Source organism: Euprymna scolopes, chromosome 42, assembly GCF_053919585.1.
Source record: "Euprymna scolopes isolate OS-2025 chromosome 42, ASM5391958v1, whole genome shotgun sequence".
NCBI lineage: Eukaryota > Metazoa > Mollusca > Cephalopoda > Sepiida > Sepiolidae > Euprymna > Euprymna scolopes.
This window is the reverse complement of record NC_136523.1, coordinates 23,848,863-23,876,362: the sequence shown is the minus strand read 5'-3', so window position 1 is coordinate 23,876,362 and position 27,500 is coordinate 23,848,863. Positions and strand designations below refer to the sequence as shown.

The 27,500-nt window shown below is 32.2% G+C and overlaps 1 protein-coding gene across 1 annotated transcript in view; it reads right to left on the bottom strand.

Moving 5' to 3' along the window:
* Window positions 1-13,353: 13,353 nt before the first annotated feature.
* Window positions 13,354-27,500, bottom strand: part of LOC145266967 (methyltransferase-like protein 27) — a 75,106-nt gene continuing 60,959 nt past the window's right edge. The window contains exon 5 of the mRNA XM_080122806.1: window positions 13,354-13,595. Within this exon, the coding sequence (XP_079978932.1) occupies window positions 13,411-13,595 (185 nt within the window). The 3' untranslated portion in view covers window positions 13,354-13,410. The remainder of the gene's footprint in view (window positions 13,596-27,500) is intronic.

Sequence of the window (27,500 nt, the reverse complement as noted above, 5' to 3'; positions counted from 1 at the left end):
AATTCACTATATTTTGCATCTCGCGCTCCGAATGAGACGGTCCTGGATATAACCTTAAACTATATCCAGTGGTGAGGCCCCAGCTTTCGGGCTTTGGAGAGTGTGAAGCCACCCTTTAATTGCCATTGCTCCCAGGTACACTGTGACCCGGAGTGGTAGTACCTGTTAGGGTCCCAACTATGGGTTAAATAGAAACTGACTTGAAAACAACAAATATATTCTATTAAAAAAATTTTCTTCCGAATCTTTGGATTCGGCATTAAATAACCTGAAAAGGGTTGATATGCCGTAAAACAAAAACAACCAACCAACCAACCGAATGAGACACAAGATCAGCATCATCAGCATAAAGTAGTCCTAAAGCGGAAAAAGACACCTTTATCGCAATCGTTACTTTTGGAATGACCCTCGGATTTTGCACTATCGCAACAGCCGTTAATCATTGAGTTTTCGCAGGCGACGGCGGTTGGTATTCTCGCAAATGTCAGTGACAACAAGCCTACCTCAAGATTTCACGTCATTCCAGTGACTAGTGCTCTCGCTCCTAGGTTTTACCATCATTCTCAATTTTTCACGATTATTTTGCATTATTTTGAGAAGGAACAGATTTTATAAAATTTCTTACAGTTTCAGTTCCTTTGGGATCATGCAGTGGTGTACTTTCTATGTTTTTTGCGACATTTCTATTGCGATCTGTGGCGGATTAACGTTCGCAATAGGCTATCGTTATCATACAATTGAGGAGATGAAAGAGGCTGTAATGAGGGTCATTGACAAACTCATAGAAGAGCACTTCCCTTTGGCCTTCCAGAAGTTGTTTGGACGGTACAGCAAGGGCATTGCAGCTGGAGGAGATTACTTTGAAGGGGGACTAGAGTTTCATGTGTGTATTATCAGTGAAAGTGCCCATACGAAAAACAAATCCTGAAACCTTATTGAAGGCACTTCGTACACACATTGGTTTCCGCATTCTAGGATTTTTTCAGATTTCAGCTGCTTTCATCATCACCGTCCGTTCTATAGTCTTATTCTTCCCTTTGATTCCAATATTCTTTGTACTCACTAGGAGTTCTCACACAGGTCATCATCAAAGTTAACTCGCTGATAATAACCTCAAGTCTTGGTAACAAGTTTCCTCATTTTTCCATGACATTTAATTATATTCAAAAAAGCACTTTGTCAACTAAGCTCCGACTCCTGTCCCATCGCCGCAATGTCGTACCTCTGTACCTGTTTTACAAGTATTTTAACGGAATGTGCTCTGATGAACTCTTTACACTTGTGCCCCCTCGACGTACATATCCCCGACAACCCCGCTTAGCAACAAAATCACGCCTCTTCACTGTTGAAGTTCCTAAATTCCAGAAGGCTTTCTACTCTAATGGTTTCTTCCTTCGAACAGCTAGGCTATGAAATTCCCTTCCGTCTACCTGCTTCCCTGATTGTACTGATATGCAGAAGTTTAAATGTAACGTAAACCACATTTTGTTAATCTTTTCTAGACATGGTCTCAAACAGTAGGCTCTTACGTCCAAGTGGCGATATACCTTGTTAGGAGTGAACTTCAGTAAAAAAAAAAAAAAAAATTAATGGTGCTCCACAGCCATGATAATGTTTCGGTCAGTTAATTATTTTCATAATCAAAAGTTTGTGAACCGTCCGGTTGGTTAGTTGGTCGTTTGTTTTTGTTTTACGGAATATCAACCCTTTTCAGGTTATTTAATGCCGAATCCAGTGATTTTGAAGAACAATTTTTTAATAGAATATATTTGTTTTTTAAGTCGCTATCTATTTAACCCATAGTTGGGACCCTAACAGGTACTACCACTACGGGTAAGAGTGGACCTGGGACCATCGGATATAATTTAAGGTCATATCCAGGACCTTTAAGTAATTTATCGTAACGTTTAATACCTACGGTATTTCTGTTTATAATAAATAAGAAATCCGCAATAATTAAACTATAATATTTATGCGTATTTATAACCGGGCAACGCCGGACGGCCTCCAGTAAGTATCTCACTGCCGACGCAATCCTTTATCTGCATAAGAGTCAGGTGCGCTCTAAAATGGAGCACTGTTGCCACATTTGGGCAGGAGCTACTCAACATGCTCATTCCTGCCTTGATAGTGTTCAAAAGAGGTTTAAAAACTTAGGTGATGTCCTTTTCTTTTTCCTGCAACCTCTTTCCCCCACAGAAGAGACGTCGCGAGTCTGTCTCTGCTCCATCATGATTTTTATGGCAAGTGCTCGACCGAACTCCAATCTATGACCCCCACTTGCCAAACTTTGTGAACCGTCCGGACATCCTTGCGTAAAGTCGTATTCTTGTCTATTTGTTTTTTGTTCACTCGTTAATTAACATGTTTCACGAATCGACTTATAAGCAACTTTATTCCAGCATGAATTCTATATATACTATTTCTTCAAAAGAAATCTACATTCAATGAGTATTTTAAAGAAATTCCGTTTTAATAATTAGCTCGATGTTAGTAATTGTTTGCTGTAACAGACTCGCTTTAATTATTCTATTTAAAAATATTTAAAGTTGTTTATATATATATATATATATATATATATATATATATATATATATATATGTATACATACATATAAATCAACTTTGAATATTAAAATTTAAACTTTATAAATTAACTTTAAATATTATATATATATATATATATATATATATGTCAGGTCATGTCATATGCTACTGGTACTATGTAACCCAGTAGTACCTGCCTCATGGTCGAATCACCGGCGACTAAACTGGTACCCCCACCAGACTTGTTTGGTGAGGAGGCTAGTCTCCCTGAAGGATTAAAAACAAGACCTTCCAAAGTGCGAATGAACACTTTTTCGGGTTTAATGGCCAACTAGCACCGTGTATATTTGTGTGTGTGTGTGTGTGTGTGTGTGTGTGTGTGTGTGTGTGTGTGTGTGTGTGTGTGTGTGTGTTGGGCTGGAGAGGATTCCTGTAAGCCGAGGTGAAGGCAACATTTCTAGAAGAAGCAAATCTCTGATTTCAAAAAACCATGAAGCGGGAGACCAATACCCGCATTAAGCTGGTCTGCAGTTTTACTTGTTGCTGACTATTTTACTCTTGCTTGTTGCTGGATCTCAACATTTTGAACCGAGAGAGAAACTTAGCTGTCGTACAAAGCTAAGACTCTGTGACATCATCTGTGTATAGATACTCCTGAATGCATTTGTCTATAAAAATGGTCCTGTGGCGATGGAAAAGTTGTGACGTGTGGAAGCTTGAAATGCTGGAAGCATGTAATAATTGATCTCAATGACCGTCTTCAGTGTCATGCCTGCTTGAGCGTGTGAATTCACCGGTAGGACTAAAAAAAACGTCATTTTTGGGCTCATGGATTTAAGTTTCTGAGGGAGTGGCACTCGTCTGACAAGACGTTGCAATCATCATATATATATATATATATATATATATATATATATATATATATATATATATATATATAACTTTAGTTTCTGCAGCTATAATCGATACCGAAACCAAAACTTATTAAGAATTCTGATAAAATTATTTATAACAAAAAATTAGATTACTAAGATGCCATCAGCTAAAATCGAAAGCGGCAAAATCCCACCCCTACACAGTAGATATCCCTAGATGTAAGAAAGCCTTCTACTCTAATAGTTTCTTCCGCATAACTGTTAGACTTTGGAACTGCCTTTCGGAATTCTGCTCTCCAAACTGTATTGACATGCAGAAGCTCAAATGTAATGTGAAAATACATCTCGCTGCTCAACTCCCTACATAGTATCCCTGCCACTTATGTCACCGATAGTAGCCCCTTACATCAAAGTGGTACTGTGCCTTGTTTGGGAAGAAATAGATCATAGATACAAAGATATAAAAGCCAAGTACGTCCAAGGATGGAATACTGTTGAAAAAAAACTGTATATATACTACATACGAAAGACCTCAGACACAGTAATTGAGGGTCTAATCCCTACTTGAATTCATTGAAACGAAATAGCTTACTGTTATTTAAATCAATAACACAACAGAATATTTTGAAATACTGTATATGTATATTACAGACGAAAGACAAAGCAACAGGTGCTTGAATCACTACTTGATATCATTGAAACGAAACAGCTTATTTACTGCACATTTTTCAATATGTCTGGGTTTGACCTTTACTCCTGATCTGAAATGGAACACGTACATCAAGTCTGTTGCCAAGGTCGCTGGAAAGATGGTGGAATCCTTCTACCGCTCCAGAAGATATCTCACTACTGATGCAATTCTCTATCTATATAAAAGCCAAGTACGTCCAAGGATGGAATACTGCTGCCACATCTGGGCAGGAGCTGCTAAAAACAGCCTATCCTGCCTTGACAGAATACAAAATAGACTTCGTGGCTTAGTGGGGGATGCCCTTTTCTCTACCCTGCAACCTCTCTCCCACAGAAAAGACTTTGCGAGCCTATCCTTGTTTTATCGTTATTTCCATGGCAGGTGCTCGTCTGAACTCCAATCTCTGGTCCCCCCTCGCCAATCTTTCACGAAAAACACCCGTCTAGCTGAATCCACTGTGAAAAATTTCCCCCATCTCTTTATCTGTGCCTAAATCAAAACGTGAATTCAATGAACAAAGCTTCTTTCTTAGAACTGCACACCTGTGGAGCTCTGTTCCGTCTGCCTGCTTCCCACCGGACTACAACTTGGATGTCTTCAAGTCCAACGTTAACAAATTCCTAATGAACCGCCCCCTTAAGTAAACACTTCATCAAATCTCCACACTAACGTAATGTACTTGCAATAACCCTTATCCCTGAGTGGCTTCCGGGCCTTGATAAGTGGTGACCACTGTGTAAAAAAAAAAGAAAATGCATATAAGGAGTGCCTTCAATAAGTTTCCAGATTTTTTTGTACAAGCATTTAAGATTGTCGTAGAGTCTTGAAAATTCAGTATGTTATTGCTATACATTTTATGACGTTCATGAGTTCAGGTTCGAATGAGCAGCGACGAGAGGAATTGTAATACACCCTACTAAAGCCTCATTGTCACAGCTGGTAAATTTCCAAAACAGGTATCGTGACTTGATTACACTTTAAATGAACAATATGCAATAAAATTCTGTTTGAAGCTTGCCACAGAAACGTATGGAATGCTTTTGGACGACCTTGCATGAATCAAGCATCAGTTTATGAGTGGCATAAGAGATTCAATGAAGGCAATGGAATCTATGAGGGATAATGAGAGGTGTAGGAGGAGTAAGGAAGTTAGAACACCAAGGTTGATTGGCCAAATAAAGAATTTTATGAATAAGGACCGTCGTGTGTCTATAGAGACAATAAATGGACAGTTTGATGTCAGTGTGGGAAGTGTATACACAATTATTCGCGATGGGACTGAGGATGCGGAAGATTTGCGTGCATACATCAATCTACAACTCCGTCTTTGTCACGGACTCTTTGACAAGGATGGGCATCAAGACAGTTCCTCAACCTCCCAATATTAAAGCTCTTGCGTCCTATGACTTTTTGTTATGCCCTAAGCTCAAGGAAAACCCCTAAAGGCTATCGTTATCAGATAATTGAGGAGATGAAAGAGGCTGTAATGGGGGCCATTGACAAGCTCACACAAGAGGACTTCCCTGGGGCCTTCCAGAAGTTGTTTGGAGGGTACAGCAATCGCATTACAGCTGGAGGAGATTACTTTGAAGGGGGACTAGAGTTTCATGTGTGTATTATCAGTAAAGGTGCCCATACGAAAAAAAAGTCTGGAACCTTGTTGAAGGCACTTCGTACACACATATATACAGTCGCATACAATCATATCACAAGACGATAATAAGAACTCATTACACGATTTACATTTCGACACAACGCAACAAATAGTTAAGCACTTTCCTAAATATCAGAGATCTTAACTATCAGGTTGACAAGAAAGTTCTTGCGATTTTTAACTTAAATACAGATGAACATATCTCGGCTCAAACAAAAATTTATTGATCGCAAATTGTGCGAATTTGCTTTTGTTTCCATTTTACATTCAACGTTTTGAAAAGAAGACATAATTGTTTTAACATGAGTGTCATTAAAACGATTAGATAAAGCGAAAAACGATCTTTTAAATGATATTTAAAGTAAATAATTTATAACGAAAACTTATTTTGAAAATAAATTATTTGTAAATCAAAATTAAAAATTCCGCAAGAATGTTCTTCTCAACGTAATATGTACATATACATATATATATTAATATATACTATTAAAAAAAAGTCAGTACTGTATTAATAATAAATATATTCTCAATAAATAAAGCAAATGCCATGACCGGAAGTTGAAACCAACAAAATAGGCACTAAATTATACCGTGAATTTATAGCGAGAAAAAATTCAGTGTAGGATTTTTTTTTTTTTTAATATTGTTAAATATTATTATATGAGGAATATTTCCGAGTTAAAATCTATTTAGAAATACACGGTTTGTATTGAGAAACACACATTTTATATTGAAAAAATAAACGCTTTAAATACGTAAGCATAAATTAAAGAATAACAAATTATCCAAAATGGCCGTCAATTTGGGCCATATGGATTAACTTCACCTATTCACATATTTATACGGCATTATCACGTTGATAAATCGATTCTCGTTAGATCAGCGATGTTAAGCAACGTTGGAACTGGTCAGCACCAGATGGGTAACTAATTTGGGAATACCAGATAGGTGACTAATTTGAGAATTGTAGGCGCTGAGTGTAAGAGAATGTCGACACCTCCCTGCAAGATTTTCAACAAAAAAAATTCTGCGAAGGCATTCAAAAATTTTGGTTGTTTTTGTTAAATATAATTATACAAGGAAATTTTTCAAGTTAAAATCGAGTTAGAAATTGTTATACCTGCCTTCCTTGAACAGAGGAATTTGCACTCATTAGTACTATAAATAGCGCTAGTAATTCCAACACCGGTGAGAGAGATGCGACTACACTTCAACTGCTAGCCGAGTGCCCAGCAGATATACACGTTTTTCTATCTTTGTACATTATTGTTAATACATTTGTTCCTTAACTGAACCTCGACTTGATTGTTCTTATTTTCACTGTTGTTCCACGACGCAACAGATTGGCGACAAGGAATCGAAACGACCATCACTGCAGAGAATCACCAAAAGTGATTGAAATAAAGATTCGTAAAATCTTTACGGCAGAACACCTTCGTCATTTCAACAGATATTTGGATACGCAGTTCCAGTCGATGAAGAGTGTTCAAAGCTGCTATAAGGGATTCAAAGCTGCTATAAGGGATTGTACAAGTTTAACAGACTTCCTTTTGGGGTCAAAGTCGCCCCTGCGATTTTTCAGCAAATTATGGACATTATGTTAAATGGGTTGGATTTCGCAGTAGGGTACCTGGACGAAAAGCGCTAGCAAAGAACAACACAAAGCTCATGTAAACCAAGTATTCAAAAGGATCCAGGATTATGGATTTAAAGTAAAACAGGAAGAAAACAAAAGTATATTCAAGATGGCGAAAAATAACAGGTTGCAAAATAATTATACAACGAGGTGAGGAATGATAGATAAATAAACAGTCAGACATTTTTCTTCTCAAACGTACCCGTTTATTTGTTTGTTTTTCTTTTCTTTACTCATGTGATTCCGGTCCTTTCCGCATTGCTTTTGGCGTTTATATTCCTTTACCAGCAATGCTTCAAGCAAACAACCACTTACTTATATATATATATATATATATATATATATATATATATATATATATATATATATATATATATGGCTACTTAATTTTATCAAATAAATTAATATATGAAAATATAATTTTATGCGTAAATTTTCAGTATTTACTTCAACAGTGCTCAATACATAGGTAGAGCTAGGTAATACGTTATTAGAATATATATGGCAATTAAGATAGACAGAATATTCCGCGTTTCATTCTCATGAGAATTCGTCAAGCTTAATTGCCATATATATTTTTACAACTTACTACCATATATATATATATATATATATATATATACCCGTCTATTTGCTTGTTTGTTTGTTTGTTTGTTTGTTTGTTTGTTTGTTTGTCTTTACTCTTGGTAAAAGTCCCTCAATGGGGGTCCAGGATATGACCTTAAACTATATCCGATGGTGAGGTCTCAGCTTGCATGCTCTGGGGAGTTTGGAGCCACCCTTTAATTGCCATTGCTCCCAGGTCCACTCTGACCCGGAGTGGTAGTACCTGTTAGGGTCCCAACTATGGGTTAAATAGAAACTTACTTGCAAAAAACAAATATATTCTATTAAAAAATTTTCAAAATCACCGGATTCGGCATTAAGTAACCTGAAAAGGGTTGATATGCCGTAAAACAAAAATAACCAACTAACCAACCTAGTATGAGAAGACAATAGGAAGTAAAAGTACAATTATTTCTAATTCAATTTCGGCCTCCATTTTTCAGGTGTGAAAAGTGAACACAGCAAAATTTATAATAGCAAAATTGCACTGATGGACAATTTTTAAAGTATCATTAAATAAAACTGAATTGAATTAGATGAAGTTTTTTTTATTTTTATTTATTTATTTTTTTTATTACATTTTCACCCCAAACAAGGCACATTGCTACTTTGGTGTAGGGAGCTACTATCAGGGGCAACAACTACTGGGGTACTATGTAGGGATTTGGGCAGCAAGATGTTGGTTCACGTTGCACTTGAAAGGGTTGATATGCCGTAAAACAAGCAACCAACCAAAAGTACTCGGTATATTTCAAGTCCTCACATCTGCTTGTTCAACGTGCATTTCCCAAAAAAAATATCTCACACTGCGAACCTTTTTTTTTTTTTGTGAAAGAACTGGTCTATATGCCTCCCATTTAAACATGAATGAGCTAAAAACCCGAATAACAGATGTTGCAACTTTTGCAACAACTCAATGCTGGAACACTTTTGGTAAGCATTGGACTATCGGCTTGATGTGTGTCATGTGACCAATGGTGCTCATATTGAACATCTCAGAACATTCCATGAAAAACTTGAGATTACAAGCTTTCTGAATAGACCATATGCATCTTGCATATTCCAAAAATCACAAAAAATAATAACGTTTATTTATTTATTTATTACATAAAAAGAAATTTGCCGTCTTTTTTACTTTTCTAAAGTGACAGACGAGGCCATGTTCTTCTAAAGAATATAATAAGGGGAGGTAATCAGTGATAATTTTGACAGTTTCCATCTGCATGACGGTTGTCTGCCCCTGTCAACTGATTCGTTGATTGTAATATGACGCTTTTTTCACCCTCCTCGAAATAGAGTAAAATTGGATTTTCTTTAACCCTAACCCTAACCCTAATCCTAACCCTTAGGCTACGTTGGCTGTTATTTTTTGTATAGTTTTCTATTACAAACAACTGCAACGATGGTGCCTTCAGGGACTATGGAATTCTTTTTTGCACCTTACTGCAATGTGTGTAAAAATACCATCGTAGCCCAAGGATTAATAAAAGAAAATTATTTGATCAAATTACGTAATTTTTGGAATATTTCATCTTCGTCCTGTGACTCGTACTTACATCATAGAGACATTTCTGCATTTTCTTTCAATTTAAATGCCGCCACAAGTGCCAATCTGAAGAAGCACCTAATATAATAATATTTAGCAAAAAGAAAATATTAATGCTTACACAGCAGTTTTTATCGTAATAAACTCATGCTTTGATTTATTGATTTTTGCCCAAGAAAATGTGTATTTCCTGGACTTCTTTATCCCGTTAAAAATGGGCAAAAGTTATATCCCATTGACTAAAAATGAGAGTTTTATGTTAAATTGATGGTTAAATGTGGTTTAATCTGAACTTATTTTTACATTAACTACTAAACTCTATTAATCCTTAACTGTGCATCTAATGGATACCAAAATACAGGGTGTTCCAAAAGTCTTGGGTAGATTTCAAGTCCTCAAATCTTCTTAAATATGAATGGTAGTAATATGAAAGTTAAATGTATTTTTGTCATTTTTCTATTTTTTTTGTTTTGTTTTGTTTGTTTGTTTTGGGGTTTTTGTTGTTTTTTTTGGGGGGGGGGTATTTTTTGAGGGTTTTTTTTTTTGGGGGGGGGGTTTGTTTGTTTCATTTTATTTCAGATCCAGTAATGGCGTTCACGCAACCAGAAAATGTGTTTTTGTGTGCTTGAATTTGCAAAAACTGAAAAAAAAGAAAAGAAAAACAATTCATCGCTTTTGTAAAAATATATTACCGTTTGACAAATTTCCCGCTTAGTGACCACCTGTATAATATTTAACAAAAAAAAAAAGAAAAAAAGATACTCATGCCTTGATTTAGTGATTTTACCCAAGAAAATGTGTATTTCTTTGACTTTTCAGCCAGTTAAAAATAGGCAAAAGTTATATCCCATTGACTAAAAATGAGAGTTTTATGTTAAATTGATGGTTAAATATGGTTTAATCTGAACTTATTTTTACATTAACTACTAAACTCTATTAATCCTTAACTGTGCATCTAATGGATACCAAAATACAGGGTGTTCCAAAAGTCTTGGGTAGATTTCAAGTCCTCAAATCTTCTTAAATATGAATGGTAGTAATATGAAAGTTAAATGTATTTTTGTCATTTTTCTATTTTTTTTGTTTTGTTTTGTTTGTTTGTTTTGGGGTTTTTGTTGTTTTTTTTTGGGGGGGGTATTTTTTGAGGGTTTTTTTTTGGGGGGGGGGGTTGTTTGTTTGTTTCATTTTATTTCAGATCCAGTAATGGCGTTCACGCAACCAGAAAATGTGTTTTTGTGTGCTTGAATTTGCAAAAACTGAAAAAAAAGAAAAGAAAAACAATTCATCGCTTTTGTAAAAATATATTACCGTTTGACAAATTTCCCGCTTAGTGACCACCTGTATAATATTTAACAAAAAAAAAAAGAAAAAAAGATACTCATGCCTTGATTTAGTGATTTTACCCAAGAAAATGTGTATTTCTTTGACTTTTCAGCCAGTTAAAAATAGGCAAAAGTTATATCCCATTGACTAAAAATGAGAGTTTTATGTTAAATTGATGGTTAAATATGGTTTAATCTGAACTTATTTTTACATTAACTACTAAACTCTATTAATCCTTAACTGTGCATCTAATGGATACCAAAATACAGGGTGTTCCAAAAGTCTTGGGTTGATTTCAAGTCCTCAAATCTTCTTAAATATGAATGGTAGTAATATGAAAGTGTTGCCATTTTAAAGCTAAATACATTAAGTTTTTTGTCATTTTGCTATTTGGGGGGGGTTGTTGGTTTTTGGGTTTTTTGTTGTTTTGGGGTTTTTTTTGTTTTTGTTTTGTTTTTGTTTTTTGTTTTTGTTTGTTTGTTTGTTTGTTTGTTTGTTTTTTTTTTTGTTTTTTTTGTTTTGTTTTTTTTTGTTTTTTGTTTTTTGGGTTTTTTTTTTTTTTGTTTCATTTCATTTCAGATCCAGTAATGGCATTCACGCAACCAGAAAATGTGTTTTTGTGTGCTTGAATTTGCAAAAACTGAATTATGGACACTTGTTCAACGTGCATTTCGCAAAAAGAAAATGAGCTCGCATCCTACAATTTGTTTTGTTGTTGTTTGTTTGTTTGTTTGTTTTATTTTATTATGTTTATAAAGTACCTTCGTGTAAATTTTCATAAAAATCGACCCAACCGTTTTCAAGTCCATAGGGAACGAACTCACAGACGCATAAACACACATATACATAGACACAGAAACTAAGTTCCTTTTATACAGGCTGTTCCAAACGTCTTGGACACATTTCAAGCCCTCAAATCTGTTTTACTATGAATGGTAGCAAGATGAAATGGTGCCATTTTAAAGCTGAATGCATCAAGATAAGATTTGGGGGGGGAGTCAGATCCAGTAATGACGTTCACTCAACCAGAAAAGGCGTTTTGTGCGCTTGAGTTTGCAAAAACTGAATCCTGGACACTTGTTCAACGTGCATTTCGCAAAAAAAATCGGAAAACAGCCATCAGAGAGAAAGTGCATAGTGAGATGGTTTGGTAAATTCATGGCGGATGTGTGCTTATGTGAAGCTAAGAGAACGGGACACCCCTTAATTTCAGATGTGGTTGACAACGCAATGCTGGGACGTGTTTGGCAAGAATCGGACTATCGGCTTAATGTGTGTCGTGTGACGAATCCTGCTGACATTGAACATCTTTGGACATTCCATTAAAAACTTGAGATTACAAGCTTTCCGAATATACAAGATGCATTTTTATATCCTTAAAAATGCACTTTCGAATACATAATTGAACAAAAACAAAAACAAATAACATCTACATAAAAAAACGCGATACATACATTCGTGCGATATATCCTAGGGGGTAGGGGGTTACGCTTCTTACCATGGGGTCCCGATTTCGAATCATGCTAGACTCCGCCACTCTGATGAGTCGTAGACAACGAAACACATGTCAGTGGATAATTATATTTGAAAAATAATACATATGACGTTACCCATTTGGGGGTACCAAATTGGTTAAAGGAAAAATCATTCCCAACTCGCATTTCGTATAAATATAAAAAAGTATCGCAACACAAAAACAAATAACATCTACAATAATTCTCGAGATATTCAATGTCAAAATGTTCCAAAGACTTCTGGAACACCCTGTATTTAGTTTGTTGTACGTTATCATACCAAAGATTGATGCAAAAACTGAATCTTGGACAATTGTTCAACGAGCATTTCGCAAAAAATTCGGAAACCAGCCATCAGAGAGAAAGTCCAATGTGAGATGGCATGGTAAATTCATAACGGATTAGTGCTTATGTCTAGCTAAGAAAAGGGTGCACCTCTTAATTTCAGATGTGGTTACAACGCAATGCTAGGACGTGTTTGGCAATAATTCGACTATCCGCTTTTTTTTTTTTTTTTTTTTTGAGATTTTTTGAGATTTTTTAAAATACTGGTCTATATGAATTCCACTCCTATGGACGTGGATGAGCTAAAAGCCCGAATAACAGAAGCTGTTTTAACCACTGACAACGCAATGCTGGAACGTGTTTGGAAATAATTAGACTATCGGCTTAATATGTGCTGTGTGACCAATCTTTGAACATTCCATGAAAAACTAAAACTTGAGATTACAAAATTTCTGAATAGACTAGATGCGTTTTTATATCCATAGTATAATTCTCGAGATATCCAATGTCAAAATGTGCCCAAGACTTTTTGAACACCCTGTACTTAGTTTTCTTTTTTTGTTGTTGTTTTGTTTTTTGCACCTTATCATAACAAAGGTTGATACAAATTTTCAGCCAGATCGGTCCAGTAGTTTCTGAGAAAAAAAAATGGATTGAAAGGACAGACAAAAAAAAACTAAAGGAAATATCATATAGATTTATTTATCTTTTTACAATTTTGCATTGGTGGCGTTTTATAGAACTTCGTGGATGTACATGATCCCGTCTTTCTCGAAGAAATAATTCTTGAAAATTGTTCTGCAGATTTCTCTCCATTTTTGTTCCTCTTCCTTTTTGGCGATGTACGGTTCCCATTTGTCCTTGTATTCTGAGTATGTTTGTAAATGATTCGCCCTCGTTATGTTGAAGATGAATCCACCTGAAAAGATGAGCATTTGGGAACATTGTAAGAAACGATGTGGAAATGACAAAATGAACTGTAAAAAATTAAGGCATTCAGAGTTACCTCCCTTTCCTTCAAAACTTTTGTGGACTGATGAAGTCATTAGGGATCCCAGTTAGACTTGTGGTACTTAATATATGGTGCAATATAAAGAACGAAATTCGAAAAACGACAAAAATCGATTAAAACAAAAAATAAAAAAAACGGTGCAACTACACTATAATAGCGAAATTTTAATTTTTTACATTGAATTTCAACGTAAACATAATTGTCATGTAATAGTGATGAATATATCCAAAAATTACGAAAAACGATAAGGTGGAAAAATAGTGCAACTACACTATAACTGCGAAATTCGAAATTTTTTTTTTCTTTTTTTTTTTTTTTATTACATTTTCACCCCAAACAAGGCAAATTGCCACTTTGGTGTAGGGGGCTACTATCAGGGGAAACAACTACTGGGGTACTATGTAGGGATTTGGGCAGCAAGGTGTCGGTTCACGTTACACTTGAACTTCTGCACGTCAGTATTGTTGGGGAAGCAGGGACCTGGAATGGAATTCCAGAGTCTTGCGGTTCTGGGGAAGAAACTATTGGAGTAAAAAGATCTTTTACATCTAGGGATCTCTACAGTGTGGGGGTGGGATCTAGTAGCCTGTCGGGTTTGTCAAGGGTGCTCGCGTCGTGGGGGCACAAGTGATTGCAGTTCGTCAGAGCATTCACCACTAAAATACTTGTAGAAAAGGCAGAGGGATGCAACATTTCGTCGATGGGACAGAGGCTGAAGCTTAGATGCCAGTTCAGGGCCTATCAGGTTTGCGACTCTCTTTTGAACCTTGTCAAGGAGCGAGAGACTAGTAGCAGATGCACCAGCCCAGATGTGGCAGCAATACTCCATACATGGGCGAATGGTGGCCTTATAGAGGTACAGGATACTTGCGGGTGTTAGTAGTTTTCTAGCACGGTAGAGAGAGCCTACCTTTCTTGCAGCGGCCCTGGCAATGCCTTCAATGTAATTGTTCCAACTCATGTTTCCTGTGAACGTTAGGCCAAGGAGTTTGAAAGATGGACTCTCAGATAAAGAGTCGTTGGCCATTGCTATGGGTGGTAGAGAGGGTTTCTTGTAATTATTGAATGAAACTAGTTTAGTCTTGGCAGCATTGAACGCGACCGACCACTTTTGTCCCCATTCCACTACAGATTGGAGGTCTTCCTCTAGTGCTTCTGCCATTTCTTTAGAAATGTGTTCATTCGTCTTCCTGTCGTGTCTGCCATAGAGTGTAGTGTCATCAGCATATATACCCATCTCAGAGACAATGTTGTCGGGGAGGTCATTTATGAATATCAGGAACAATAGAGGTCCAAGGATAGAACCCTGGGGCACTCCCGCATTTATATCATATTGTTTAGATGTGCGACCGTCGAGGACTACCTGGATTTTTCTCTTATCTAAGAAGGATTTAATTATGTTAAGTATTCTACCAGTGATACCGTATGATCTGATTTTACTGAGGAGACCCTCATGCCATACCCTGTCAAAAGCCTTAGATATATCTAGAGCTACCGCTCTGCCCTCCCCCGCTTTGTCCAGTGAATGGTATATACGTTCAGAGATCACAGTGAGGATGTCTGCTGTGGAACGGGCTTGTCTAAATCCATATTGTTTGTCAGTCAGTAGTTTAGCATCTGTAAGATGATGGACTAGAGCATGGTTAATTATGGTCTCAAATATTTTGGCAAAAAGTGGGAGAAGGCTAATGGGGCGATAATTTGATGGGTCTGTCCTTTCGCCAGAATTCTTGAATACTGGTACAACAGAAGCAGTTTTCCAACAGCCCGGAAAGCAAGCTTCATTAAGACATTTGTTGTAGAGTTTGGAGAGAACTGGAGCTACTTCGGCTGAACACTTTTTTAATAGCACAGCTGGGATAAGATCGGGTCCACATGTTTTTGAGGTGTCAAGGTTTTTTATGATAGCATGCACCTGAGCAGGGGTGGTTTTCAGATCGTCTAGTGTGGCGTCTGTCCGCATAGGAAAGTCAGGTAGGGGGTGGTTGGAAGGGTCCAGTGTGGAGTTCGAGGCAAACCGACTGGCAAGCATGTTAGCCTTGTCGGTTGCTGAGGAGACAACCTCGTGATTGTTGGTTAGTGGGGGAATTGTTGATTGCCCATTATTTACTACACTGTTGTAGATTTTCCAGAAGTCTCGAGTTCCTAGTTTTTGTGCTTCGATGCGCTTTTTAGTGGTTTCTGTAAATTCTCTCTTAGCTGTCGCTATTTCTTTCTTAACGTTATTTCTAGCTTCTATATACTTCAGTCTGTTTGAATTGGACTTATGTCGGTTAAACCTACGGTATGCATGCTGCTTTTGAGTAATGGCAGTTGCACAAGTCGACGTAAACCATTGGGGAGAGTGGGGCTTACTATAAAATTTCCGCATGCGAACATGCGCTTCGATTGCAGTTTTGAACCAGTCAGTGGTCTCGTTTGCACATTGTTCAGCAGGGAGAGAGAAAATATTTTTCCATGGAGCATCTCTAATTAGTTCCCTGATGGCTTCCCAGTCAGCCTTATTATAATATCTCGTTGTTTTGAGCACTGGCTCTTCAGTTTTGGGTCTAGAGTTTAGGGCGATTTCAACCATTATCACTGCATGATCAGCGTTCCCGAGTGGGCTGTGGGCCTTCGTTATGCAGACATCGGGAACTGTGGTCAAAAACAGATCTAGAAGTGATGCGTGTTGTTCTTCCTGGTCAGGGAAACGGGTTGGAAACGTAACAATTTGTGATAGGGAGTGAGATATAGCGAAGCTATGGGTTGTGCTGCCCGCTGCATCTGTGTGAGTAGAGAATCCAAGCCAGTTTTTGTGGTGGACATTAAAGTCACCAAACACATGTATTTGTGCGCTAGTGTCGAGGGACAGTGCCGTGTCTATGCTGTCAGATACTTTGTTTATTATGGAGCAGTCCTGAGTCGAGGGAGAGCGGTAGAGAAAATAATAGTAGCTAATACTGTGTTGCACGTTTAGTCTAAAGCACATAAAGGCTTGATCATCTGTTTCTAGGTTTGTTTCTCTAGTCAAGGGAAGGGTATTACGAATGTAAACTCCAAGTCCGTGCATATGTCTGTCAGAGTCCTTACGGCAGAGTGGGAGATATCCAAGCATGTTAAAGTGGTTAGAGGGAATGGAGGAGTGTAGGTTAGTCTCACTTAGTGCTAAGATATCCGGGGTATTTGTTAAGAGAAATGCTTCAACATCAGCTAAGTTAGTTCTAAGCCCACGGATATTTGTGAATGAGAGCCTCAAGGGAGGAGGCAAGTTGAATTTGTTTGTCCCTAATCCTGGTTTAAGCTTATTTTTAGATTGTACTGTCGTCATATTTTTTTTTTTAGAGTTTCGGTAAGGAGGAGCTAAACAAGAGGTTATGCGGAGCTTCAGACATGCATCACAAGTAGACCATCAGCCGAAATGTTTTATATTGAATTCCAAGGTAAACCAATAGTCTCTATTTAATTAAGTAGATACCATTGGTTTCCCTTGCCATGCTACAGTAATAGAAAAATCCAAAAATTACGAAAAACGATACGGTAAGAAAAAAATTATTAACGAAAACATTTTCTGACGAAAATTAATGAAAATAAAATGTTTGGCTGAAAAGAAAACACTGGAGAGTTCGGGGGGGATAAATAGCGTGTGAAACTATTGCAGATATTTAGGTGCGACTACAGTATGGTAGAAAATTTCAGAAAACAAACAAAAAATCGATTAAAAAACAATTCTATCTAATGACGTTTTGTGTTAATTTCAATTAAAAACAATGATATCTACTTAATTGACATGTCAGAAATACTTCAATATTGCTGCATTATTTAAAAAAAAAACATGAGTTTTCAATTTTATTGTAAAAAACCGTCGCCATATTTTGGGAGGAACACGTGAAATGATAACACGGGAAGTAACTCAGTTATGCTAAAAACAATGCAAGTAAATTATATTCATTATTGTCATTGTATATATTTTTTTAAATCGTATTTATTATTGTCATTGTATATTTTTTTTTAAATCATATTTATTATTGTGATTGTATATTTTTTTTTAAAATCATATTTATTATTGTGATTGTATATTTTTTTTAAAAATCATATTTATTATTGTCATTGTATATATTTTTTTAAATCATATTTATTATTGTCATTGTATATTTTTTTTTAAATCATATTTATTATTGTCATTGTATATTTTAAAAAAATCATATTTATTATTGTCATTGTATATTTTTTTTTAAAATCATATTTATTATTGTCATTGTATATTTTTTTTAAATCATATTTATTATTGTCATTGTATATTTTTTTTAAATCATATTTATTATTGTGATTGTATATTTTTTTTAAAAATCATATTTATTATTGTCATTGTATATATTTTTTTAAATCATATTTATTATTGTCATTGTATATTTTTTAAAAAATCATATTTATTATTGTCATTGTATATTTTTTAAAAAATCATATTTATTATTGTCATTGTATATTTTAAAAAAATCATATTTTTTATTGTCATTGTATATTTTTTTTAAAAATCATATTTATTATTGTCATTGTATATTTTTTAAAAAATCATATTTATTATTGTCATTGTATATTTTTTAAAAAAATCATATTTATTATTGTCATTGTATATTTTAAAAAATCATATTTATTATTGTCATTGTATATTTTTTTAAAAATCATATTTATTATCGTCATTGTATATTTTTTAAAAAAATCATATTTATTATTGTCATTGTATATTTAAAAAAAATCATATTTATTATTGTCATTGTATATTTTAAAAACAAATACTATTTATTATTGTCATTGTATATTTTTTTTAAATCAGATTTATTATTGTCATTGTATATTTTAAAAAATTCATATTTATTATTGTCATTGTATATTTAAAAAAAACATCATATTTATTATTATCATTGTATATTTTAAAAACATCATATTTATTAGTGTCATTGTATATTTTTTTAAAAAATCATATTTATTATGGTCATTGTATATTTTTAAAAAAATAATATTTAATATTGTGATTATATATTTTTTTTAAAAAATCATATTTATTATTGTCAATGTATATTTTAAAAACAAATCATATTTATTATTGTCATTGTATATTTTTTAAAAAATCATATTTATTGTTGTCATTGTATATTTAAAAAAACATCATATTTATTATTGTCATTGTATATTTTTTTAAAAAATCATATTTATTATTGTCATTGTATATTTTTAAAAAATCATATTTATTATTGTCATTGTATATTTAAAAAAAATCATATTTATCATTGTCATTGTATATTTTAAAAAATAACACATGTATTTGTGCGCTAGCCTGGATATCTCCCACTCTGCCGTAAGGACTCTGACAGACATATGCACGGACTTGGAGTTTATTATTGTCGTTGTATATTAAAAAAAATTTATTATTGTCATTGTATATTTAAAAAAAATCATATTTATTATTGTCATTGTATATTTTAAAAACATCATATTTATTATTGTCATTGTATATTTTTTTAAAAAATCATATTTATTATTGTCATTGTATATTTTAAAAAAATAATATTTATTATTGTGATTGTATATTTTTTTAAAAAAATCATATTTATTATTGTCATTGTATATTTTAAAAACAAATCATATTTATTATCGTCATTGTATATTTTTTAAAAACATCATATTATTATTGTCATTGTATATTTTTTTAAAATATCATATTATTATTGTCATTGTATATTTTTTAAAAAAATCATATTTAATATTGTCATTGTATATTTAAAAAAATCATATTTATTATTGTCATTGTATAAAAAAATCATATTTATTATTGTCATTGTATATTAAAAAAAATCATATTTATTATTGTCATTGTATATTTTAAAAAAATCATATTTATTATTGTCATTGTATATTTTAAAAAATCATATTTATTATTGTCATTGTATATTTTTTTAAAAAATCATATTTATTATTGTCATTGCATATTTTTTAAAAAATCATATTTATTATTGTCTTTGTATATTTTAAAAAAAATCATATTTATTATTGTCATTGTATATGTAAAAAAAAATCATATTTATTATTGTCATTGTATATTTTTAAAAAAATCATATTTATTATTGTCATTGTATATTTTAAAAAAATCATATTTATTATTGTCATTGTATATTTTTTAAAATAATCATATTTATTATTGTCATTGTATATTTTAAAAAAATCATATTTATTATTGTCATTGTATATTTAAAAAAACATCATATTTATTATTGTCGTTGTATATTTTTTAAAAAAATCATATTTATTATTGTCATTGTATATTTTTTTTTTAAATCATATTTATTATTGTCATTGTATATTTTTTAAAAAATCATATTTATTATTGTCATTGTATATTTTTTTAAAAATCATATTTATTATTGTCATTGTATATGTAAAAAAAAATCATATTTATTATGGTCATTGTATATTTTTAAACAAATCATATTTATTATTGTCATTGTATATTTTAAAAAATCATATTTATTATTGTCATTGTATATTTTTTTAACAAATCATATTTATTATTGTCATTGTATATTTAAAAAAATCATATTTATTATTGTCATTGTATATTTTTAAACAAATCATATTTATTATTGTCATCGTATATTTAAAAAAAACATATTTATTATTGTCATTGTATATTTTAAAAAATCATATTTATTATTGTCATTGTATATTTTTTAAAAAATCATATTTATTATTGTCATTGTATATTTAAAAAAATCATATTTATTATTGTCATTGTATATTTTAAAAAATCATATTTATTATTGTCATTGTATATTTAAAAAATCATATTTATTATTGTCATTGTATATTTTTTAAAAAATCATATTTATTATTGTCATTGTATATTTTAAAAAATCATATTTATTATTGTCATTGTATATTTTTTAAAAAATCATATTTATTATTGTCATTGTATATTTAAAAAAAATCATATTTATTATTGTCATTGTATATTTTTTTTAAAAATCATATTTATTATTGTCATTGTATATTTTAAAAAAGCATATTTATTATTGTCATTGTATATTTTTTTAAATCATATTTATTATTGTGATTGTATATTTTTTAAAAAATCATATTTATTATTGTCATTGTATATTTTTAAAAAATCATATTTATTATTGTCATTGTATATTTTAAAAAATCATATTTATTATTGTCATTGTTTATTTTAAAAAAATCATATTTATTATTGACATTGTATATTTTAAAAAAAATCATATTTATTATTGTCATTGTTTATTTTAAAAAAATCATATTTTTTATTGACATTGTATATTTTAAAAAAATCATATTTATTATTGTCATTGTATATTTAAAAAAAAATCATATTTATTATTGTCGTTGTAAATTTTTTAAAAAAATCATATTTATTATTGTCATTGTATATTTTTAAAAAAATCATATTTATTATTGTCATTGTATATTTAAAAAAAATCATATTTATTATTGTCGTTGTATATTTTAAAAAAATCATATTTATTATTGTCATTGTATATTTTAAAAAAATCATATTTATTATTGTCATTGTATATTTAAAAAAAATCATATTTATTATTGTCATTGTATATTTTTAAAAAATCATATTTATTATTGTCATTGTATATTTTAAAAAAATCATATTTATTATTGTCATTGTATATTTTTAAAAAAATCATATTTATATTTGTCGTTGTATATTTTTAAAAAAAATTCATATTTATTATTGTCATTGTATATTTTTAAAAAATCATATTTATTATTGTCGTTGTATATTTTTTAAAAAAATCATATTTATTATTGTCATTGTATATTTTAAAAAAATCATATTTTTTATTGTCATTGTATATTTTTTAAAAATCATATTTATTATTGTCATTGTATATGTAAAAAAAATCATATTTATTATTGTCATTGTATATTTTTTTAAAAAATCATATTTATTATTGTCATTGTATATTTTAAAAAAATCATATTTATTATTGTCATTGTATATTTTTAAAAAATCATATTTATTATTGTCATTGTATATTTTTTTTAAACAATCATATTTATTATTGTCATTGTATATTTTTAAAAAATGGCGTTAGTTACACGCCATTTACTCCCCCTTGGAACTCTCCAGCGTTTTTCTAAGCCAAACGTTTTATTTTCGCTAATTTTCATCCAAAAAAGTTTTCTTTAACAATTTCTTATCTACTTAATCGTTTTTCGTAATTTGTGGATATATTCATTACTGTAACATGACAATTAAGTAGAGATCATTAGTTTCCCTTGAAATTCAACGTTAAAATATCTCACAACTTACTGAAAAAAATACCCATATTCAGTGAATATATTCCTCAGCATAATTCACGTTAACACACCACTTCCCGTTTGATCACCGAACTTAAGCAACGTTGAGCCTGGTCAGTACAAAAATGGTTGAACATTTGGGAATTTCATGGTGTTGTGTGTGCTTTCCGCTTATCCCGGCATTGCTTCCAGTCGTCCTGGTCTTCTCCTTGCCACTGGACCCAAACAGTGCCGATTCAGGAAAGGTGTGGTTGAAGATTGCGCGACCCTTGCCTCATAATTACACGCGCAGTTACTCTTACAGAGGGTATCCATTTTCTTTCGAGGCTAAACGTGAGCGATGATGATGATGATGATAATGATGATAATGATTATTATTATTTATTAATAATTAATTAATTATTAATTACTTGAAATAATTAATTTCAATAAATTTACACCCAAAAAATATATCTCTGGCGATTAAGAAAACCCCACTTAACGGTCTCTAGTATACATTTATTTTATTTTAGTGCAATTCTAAAATAGAACTGCGTTTTTCCAAGGTTTTATCATTCTTCATTATTAGTAGCTTGGTAAGGCTACAAGGGAGAAAACTCAGGCAGCAAAACTAAAGCTGCTGGCCAGGACACTATATATACAAATATAGATAAATTCGGGCATATTTTATTCGTTTGAAAATGTAGATTCTTTTTACCAATTTTTATAAAATTTTAACCATAGAATAGTATTATAATGTTCAGAAAGCCTGCGAATTATTATGTAGTTTCGTCTCATTGAACCAAAGATGTGACCATTTCAATATTCAATTTCGCTACCAGTATCTATATATATATATATATATATATATATATATATATATATATATATATATATATATATATATATATATATATATATTTAAAGTGATGGTTGTGTAGTTCCAACGAGAGAAAAAATGTATATTTAAAAGAGTGTGGCCATCAACAATTGTGGTTTTTTTTAAAAGGTTTTCATCATATTTTTATTTTAAAATATTTTTATAACGCGTTTCGAGCTTAGGGTGTGCTCTCTTCAGATATTTTCGTAAAAAGTTTTTCTTTAAAATGGGAGTTTGTGGATATGCCTCCGCTGATATTAAATATGTTTTTCATAGTGGTGACTGGTGCGATGCGTGTGTTCAGTGTTTAGACATTCTGTCTCCAGCTGTAAGTGTTTCACTGTGACCGGTCAAAGTTAGTTTCAAAGAGTGTTTTTTAGTCCATATGGTGAAGGTTTTTATGGCTTCTTTAGGGTTCTTTTTTAAAGACTTTCTTTCCCCATGAAAGCGCGCGCGTGTGTGTGTGTGTGTGTGTGTGTGTGTGGTCACGAATAGGTTCCTACATGGTTGACTAGTTTAAAAAACTGATTACATATAATGGTAGAAGATGTATCAAGACACAGGAATAGGTATGTTTGATCTGGCAGAACGGTGGTTCATTAAAACTGTGGGATCTGCGTTCGCGCCTGGTCCACAAAGTATGGAAATAAAAAAAATTAAAAATTAAAAAGAAAACGTTTACAAGTGTTTTTTATATAGATGTACGTAAGAATACTTAGATAAGTATGTTTTAAATTAAATAGGAATGGTATAATAAAATTGTAGGGTCTGCGTTCGCGCCTGGCCTCCATAGAATGGAAATAGGCACAAACTTTAATAAAGATTTTTCATATCTATCTGCGTAAGTATACTTTGATAATTATGTTTCAGTTTGAAGAAATATGGTACAATAAAATTATGGGGTGTTCGTTCGCGCCTGACCTCTATAGAATGGAAATATGTCACAAAGTTTAACAAGGTTTTTTAATATAGATCCACAGAATATTGTGATAAGTGTTTCAGTGTGAACAGGTATGGTATAATAAATTATGGGGATTATCTATTTTATTTTTACTTTCATCATATTTTGCTTTGGTTTTGATACCCCCCCAAATTCGAAGCTATCTCTTTACAACCCTTCCTTTTCATAACCTATCATACTTTTATAAATCAGAGTCCATTTTCTGTAGGCTGTTTTTGAACCCAGTACACGGAGGGTACTTTTGCTAGTATATATATATATATATATATATATATATATATATATATATATATATATATATATATATATATATATATATCCTTTCGATTTGCCGAGAGGTCTTTTTAATTTCGGCAGGCATATTATATAGAATGGCGCCCAAATGTTGTTCTTCGGCCATATTTTTCTCAAGCGCTTTCTATCGGTGCATCCGATTATCGTCAGGAGAAATTGTTGTTGCTTTCTTTTTCTTTTCTTTTCCTTTGAGGCTTGGTGTATATATAATTTTTTTTAATTGGCTATAAAGGTGGGTGCAGGAGGGTTGGAGATGAATTATTTTTATTTATTTTTTTTTTTTTTTTCAGTTTCGATTTTAATTTAGTTTCATGTTAGTTATTAAATACTGTTAGTATAAATGTCCTGGGTGTTAAATGAGATCCGGTTTAAAAAAGGCTGTAGTTTTTTTGATAAGTATGGCTTCTAGTAATTTTAGTCGTCATGTGCAGTTGTTAAGATATCAGATTTTAGTATTTTTAGTTAAGATATTTCTAATGTCGGACGACTGTAGGTTTTTATCGAGAGATGTTAAGTGTTCTTTTATGGCACTATTGTCAGCTAAATGATAGGTTAGTCATCGGAAGAGTGTTGTGTGGCCTATGTATGTGTTTTATAAGTTTTAATACATATAATTTCATGCATCTACATGAAATTATATGAGATATAGTTTTTTAAACTCTTTTTCACCCCAAACAAGACATATTGCTATTTGGATCCAAGGGGCTACTATTTGAGATCACGATTCTGTTTAATTCCCAATTTCGATACAATTACCAATTTCAATTATTTTTTAATTTCTGGTTTAGATTTTTGGTTGGAGTAAGGGGTCAGATTACTGCAAAAATCCATGTATATATGTACACATATATTTTCACAAACTTAAAGATACACGTGTTGTGATGATCTGATTACTGGTAAAAATCAATAAATATCGTTTCATCAGTAATATGAGCCATGGAAAATTAAAGTTTAGTTATTAAATACTGTTAGTATAAATGTCCTGGGTGTTAAATGAGATCTTGTTTAAAAAAGTGCTGTAGTGTTTATATATATATATATATATATATATATATATATATATATATATATATATATATATATATAAGTATGGCTTCTAGTAATTTTAGTCGTCGTGTGCAGTTGTTAAGATATCGAATTTAGTATTTTTAAAAAGACTTCTTGGCAAATGGAAAAGATATCCAGAAAGATCGGAAAACGGAATAACTTTGTCGCTGCCAAAATATACATACATATATATAGTCATCCACATACAGTACTGTTTCGCAGCTCATCAGTACGGCTAGACAAGCAACTACCTCAATCCAGGATCGAAACCCGACCGCCCAAACGAGAGTCGGAGCTTCTAACCATTGCGCTATTCGACTGCTGCTATGCGGGCAGTGAATTAACAACGGTTAGAAGCTCCGACTGTTGTTTCGGCGATCGGGTTTCGATCCTAGTTTGAGGTAATTGCTTGTCTAGCCGCACTAATGAAACAATGAAACAGTACTGCATTGGATGACTATATATATATATATATATATATATATATATATATATATATATATATATATATATATATATAGTAATTTATAAAATATATATGGCGATTAAGCTACACTGAATATTCCGCGTTTCATCCACTCTAGGACTCTTCAGGCTTATGCGCGAATTCTGTGGTTGTTTATCGTTTTTATATGCTCCTATTCTATTGAGATTTTAGTTAGCCAATCTAGATACTAGAAAGCTGATTGGTTAACTAAAATCTCAATAGAAGAGGAGCATATAAAAACGATAAACAACCACAGAATTCGCGCATAAGCCTGAAGAGTCCTAGCGTGGATGAAACGCGGAATATTCAGTGTAGCTTAATCGCCATATATATTTTATAAATTACTAACTAGCTCTACGTACGTATTGAGCACTTTTGAAGTAAATACTTAAAGTTTACGCATAAATCTATACTTTCGTATATTAATTTTATGTGAGTAAATTAAGTAGTTATATATATAAGTAGTTATATATATAAGTAGTTATATATATAAGTAGTTATATATATAACTACTTATATATATATATAACTACTTATATATATATTTATATATATATAACTACTTATATATATATATATATGTATATATATATAACTACTTATATATATATAAGCTACTTATATATATATATATATGTATATATATAATTACTTATATATATATATATAAATATATATATAAGTAGTTATATATATATAAATATATACACTTGTGCCCGATATTATTCATACCCCTTGGATCTTTGAGATTTCTATAAGAATATTGCTCAAACCAGAAGGTAGACAATATTAAAGGGATTTCAAACAATAAATCAAGCATAAGTATTTAATTTAAACTCAACAAATAAATAAGTTATGCAAGTTTGAAACATTATACAAAGAAAAACAATTATGGCACTAGTTCAAAATTATTCATACCTCTCTTACTAATAGTCAATAGCATGCCCTTTATTCTTAATAACTGCCTGTAACCGTTTTGGATATTTATCAACAAAGTTTTTACAAGCATCAACACTGATTTTTGACCATTCTTCAATGCAGTAGTTCTCCAAATCCCTCAAATTTCTAGGTTTCCGCTTTTTAACCTCAGTTTTCAATGTGCCAGAGGTTTTGGACTCTGGCTAGGCCATTCCAAAACATTAATTTGATTATCCTCAAACCATTTCTTGACTATTTTGGCAGTATGTTTTGGATCATTATCCTGTTGAAGGACCCAGTTTGGTCCTAAATGGAGCTTCTCCGCATCCTGTCTAATGTTTTTCTGGAGTATCTCCAAATATTGCTGCTTCTTCATGGTTCCATCTATCTTGACCAAACTACCTGGACCACTAGCCGAAAAGGAGCCCCAAAACATTAGGCTACCACCACCATGTTTCACCGTGGGTATGGTGTTCTTTGGGTTGTAAGCTTCTCCTTTCTTCCTCCAAACGTAAGAAGCATCCATATGGCCAAACAATTTAATTTTTGTTTCGTCAGTCCACAAAATACTTGAGAAAACGGACTCTGGAGAATTCACATGGGTCCTAGCAAACTTTAGACGTGCAGCAAGGTGTTTTCCGGTGTGCAATGGAGTCCTTCTTGGTCTCCTTCCTTTCAGACCATTTTCATGCAGAGTCCTTTGCAATGTTTGCCTTGATATTTTTATGCCAGAAGACTCCAGATTTTCTAAAATATCCTTAGTAGTGGTGGTTGGATTTGCATTAACACTTCTTACAATATTCCTGGTGGCTCTAGCAGACAGTTTCCTTTTCCTTCCTCTACCTATCAAGTTGTTTGTTGTGTGGTGGCTCTGGAATTTTTTGATGATGCTCTGTACTGTTGCTGTAGGGACCTCAAATTTCTTGGAAATTGACTTGT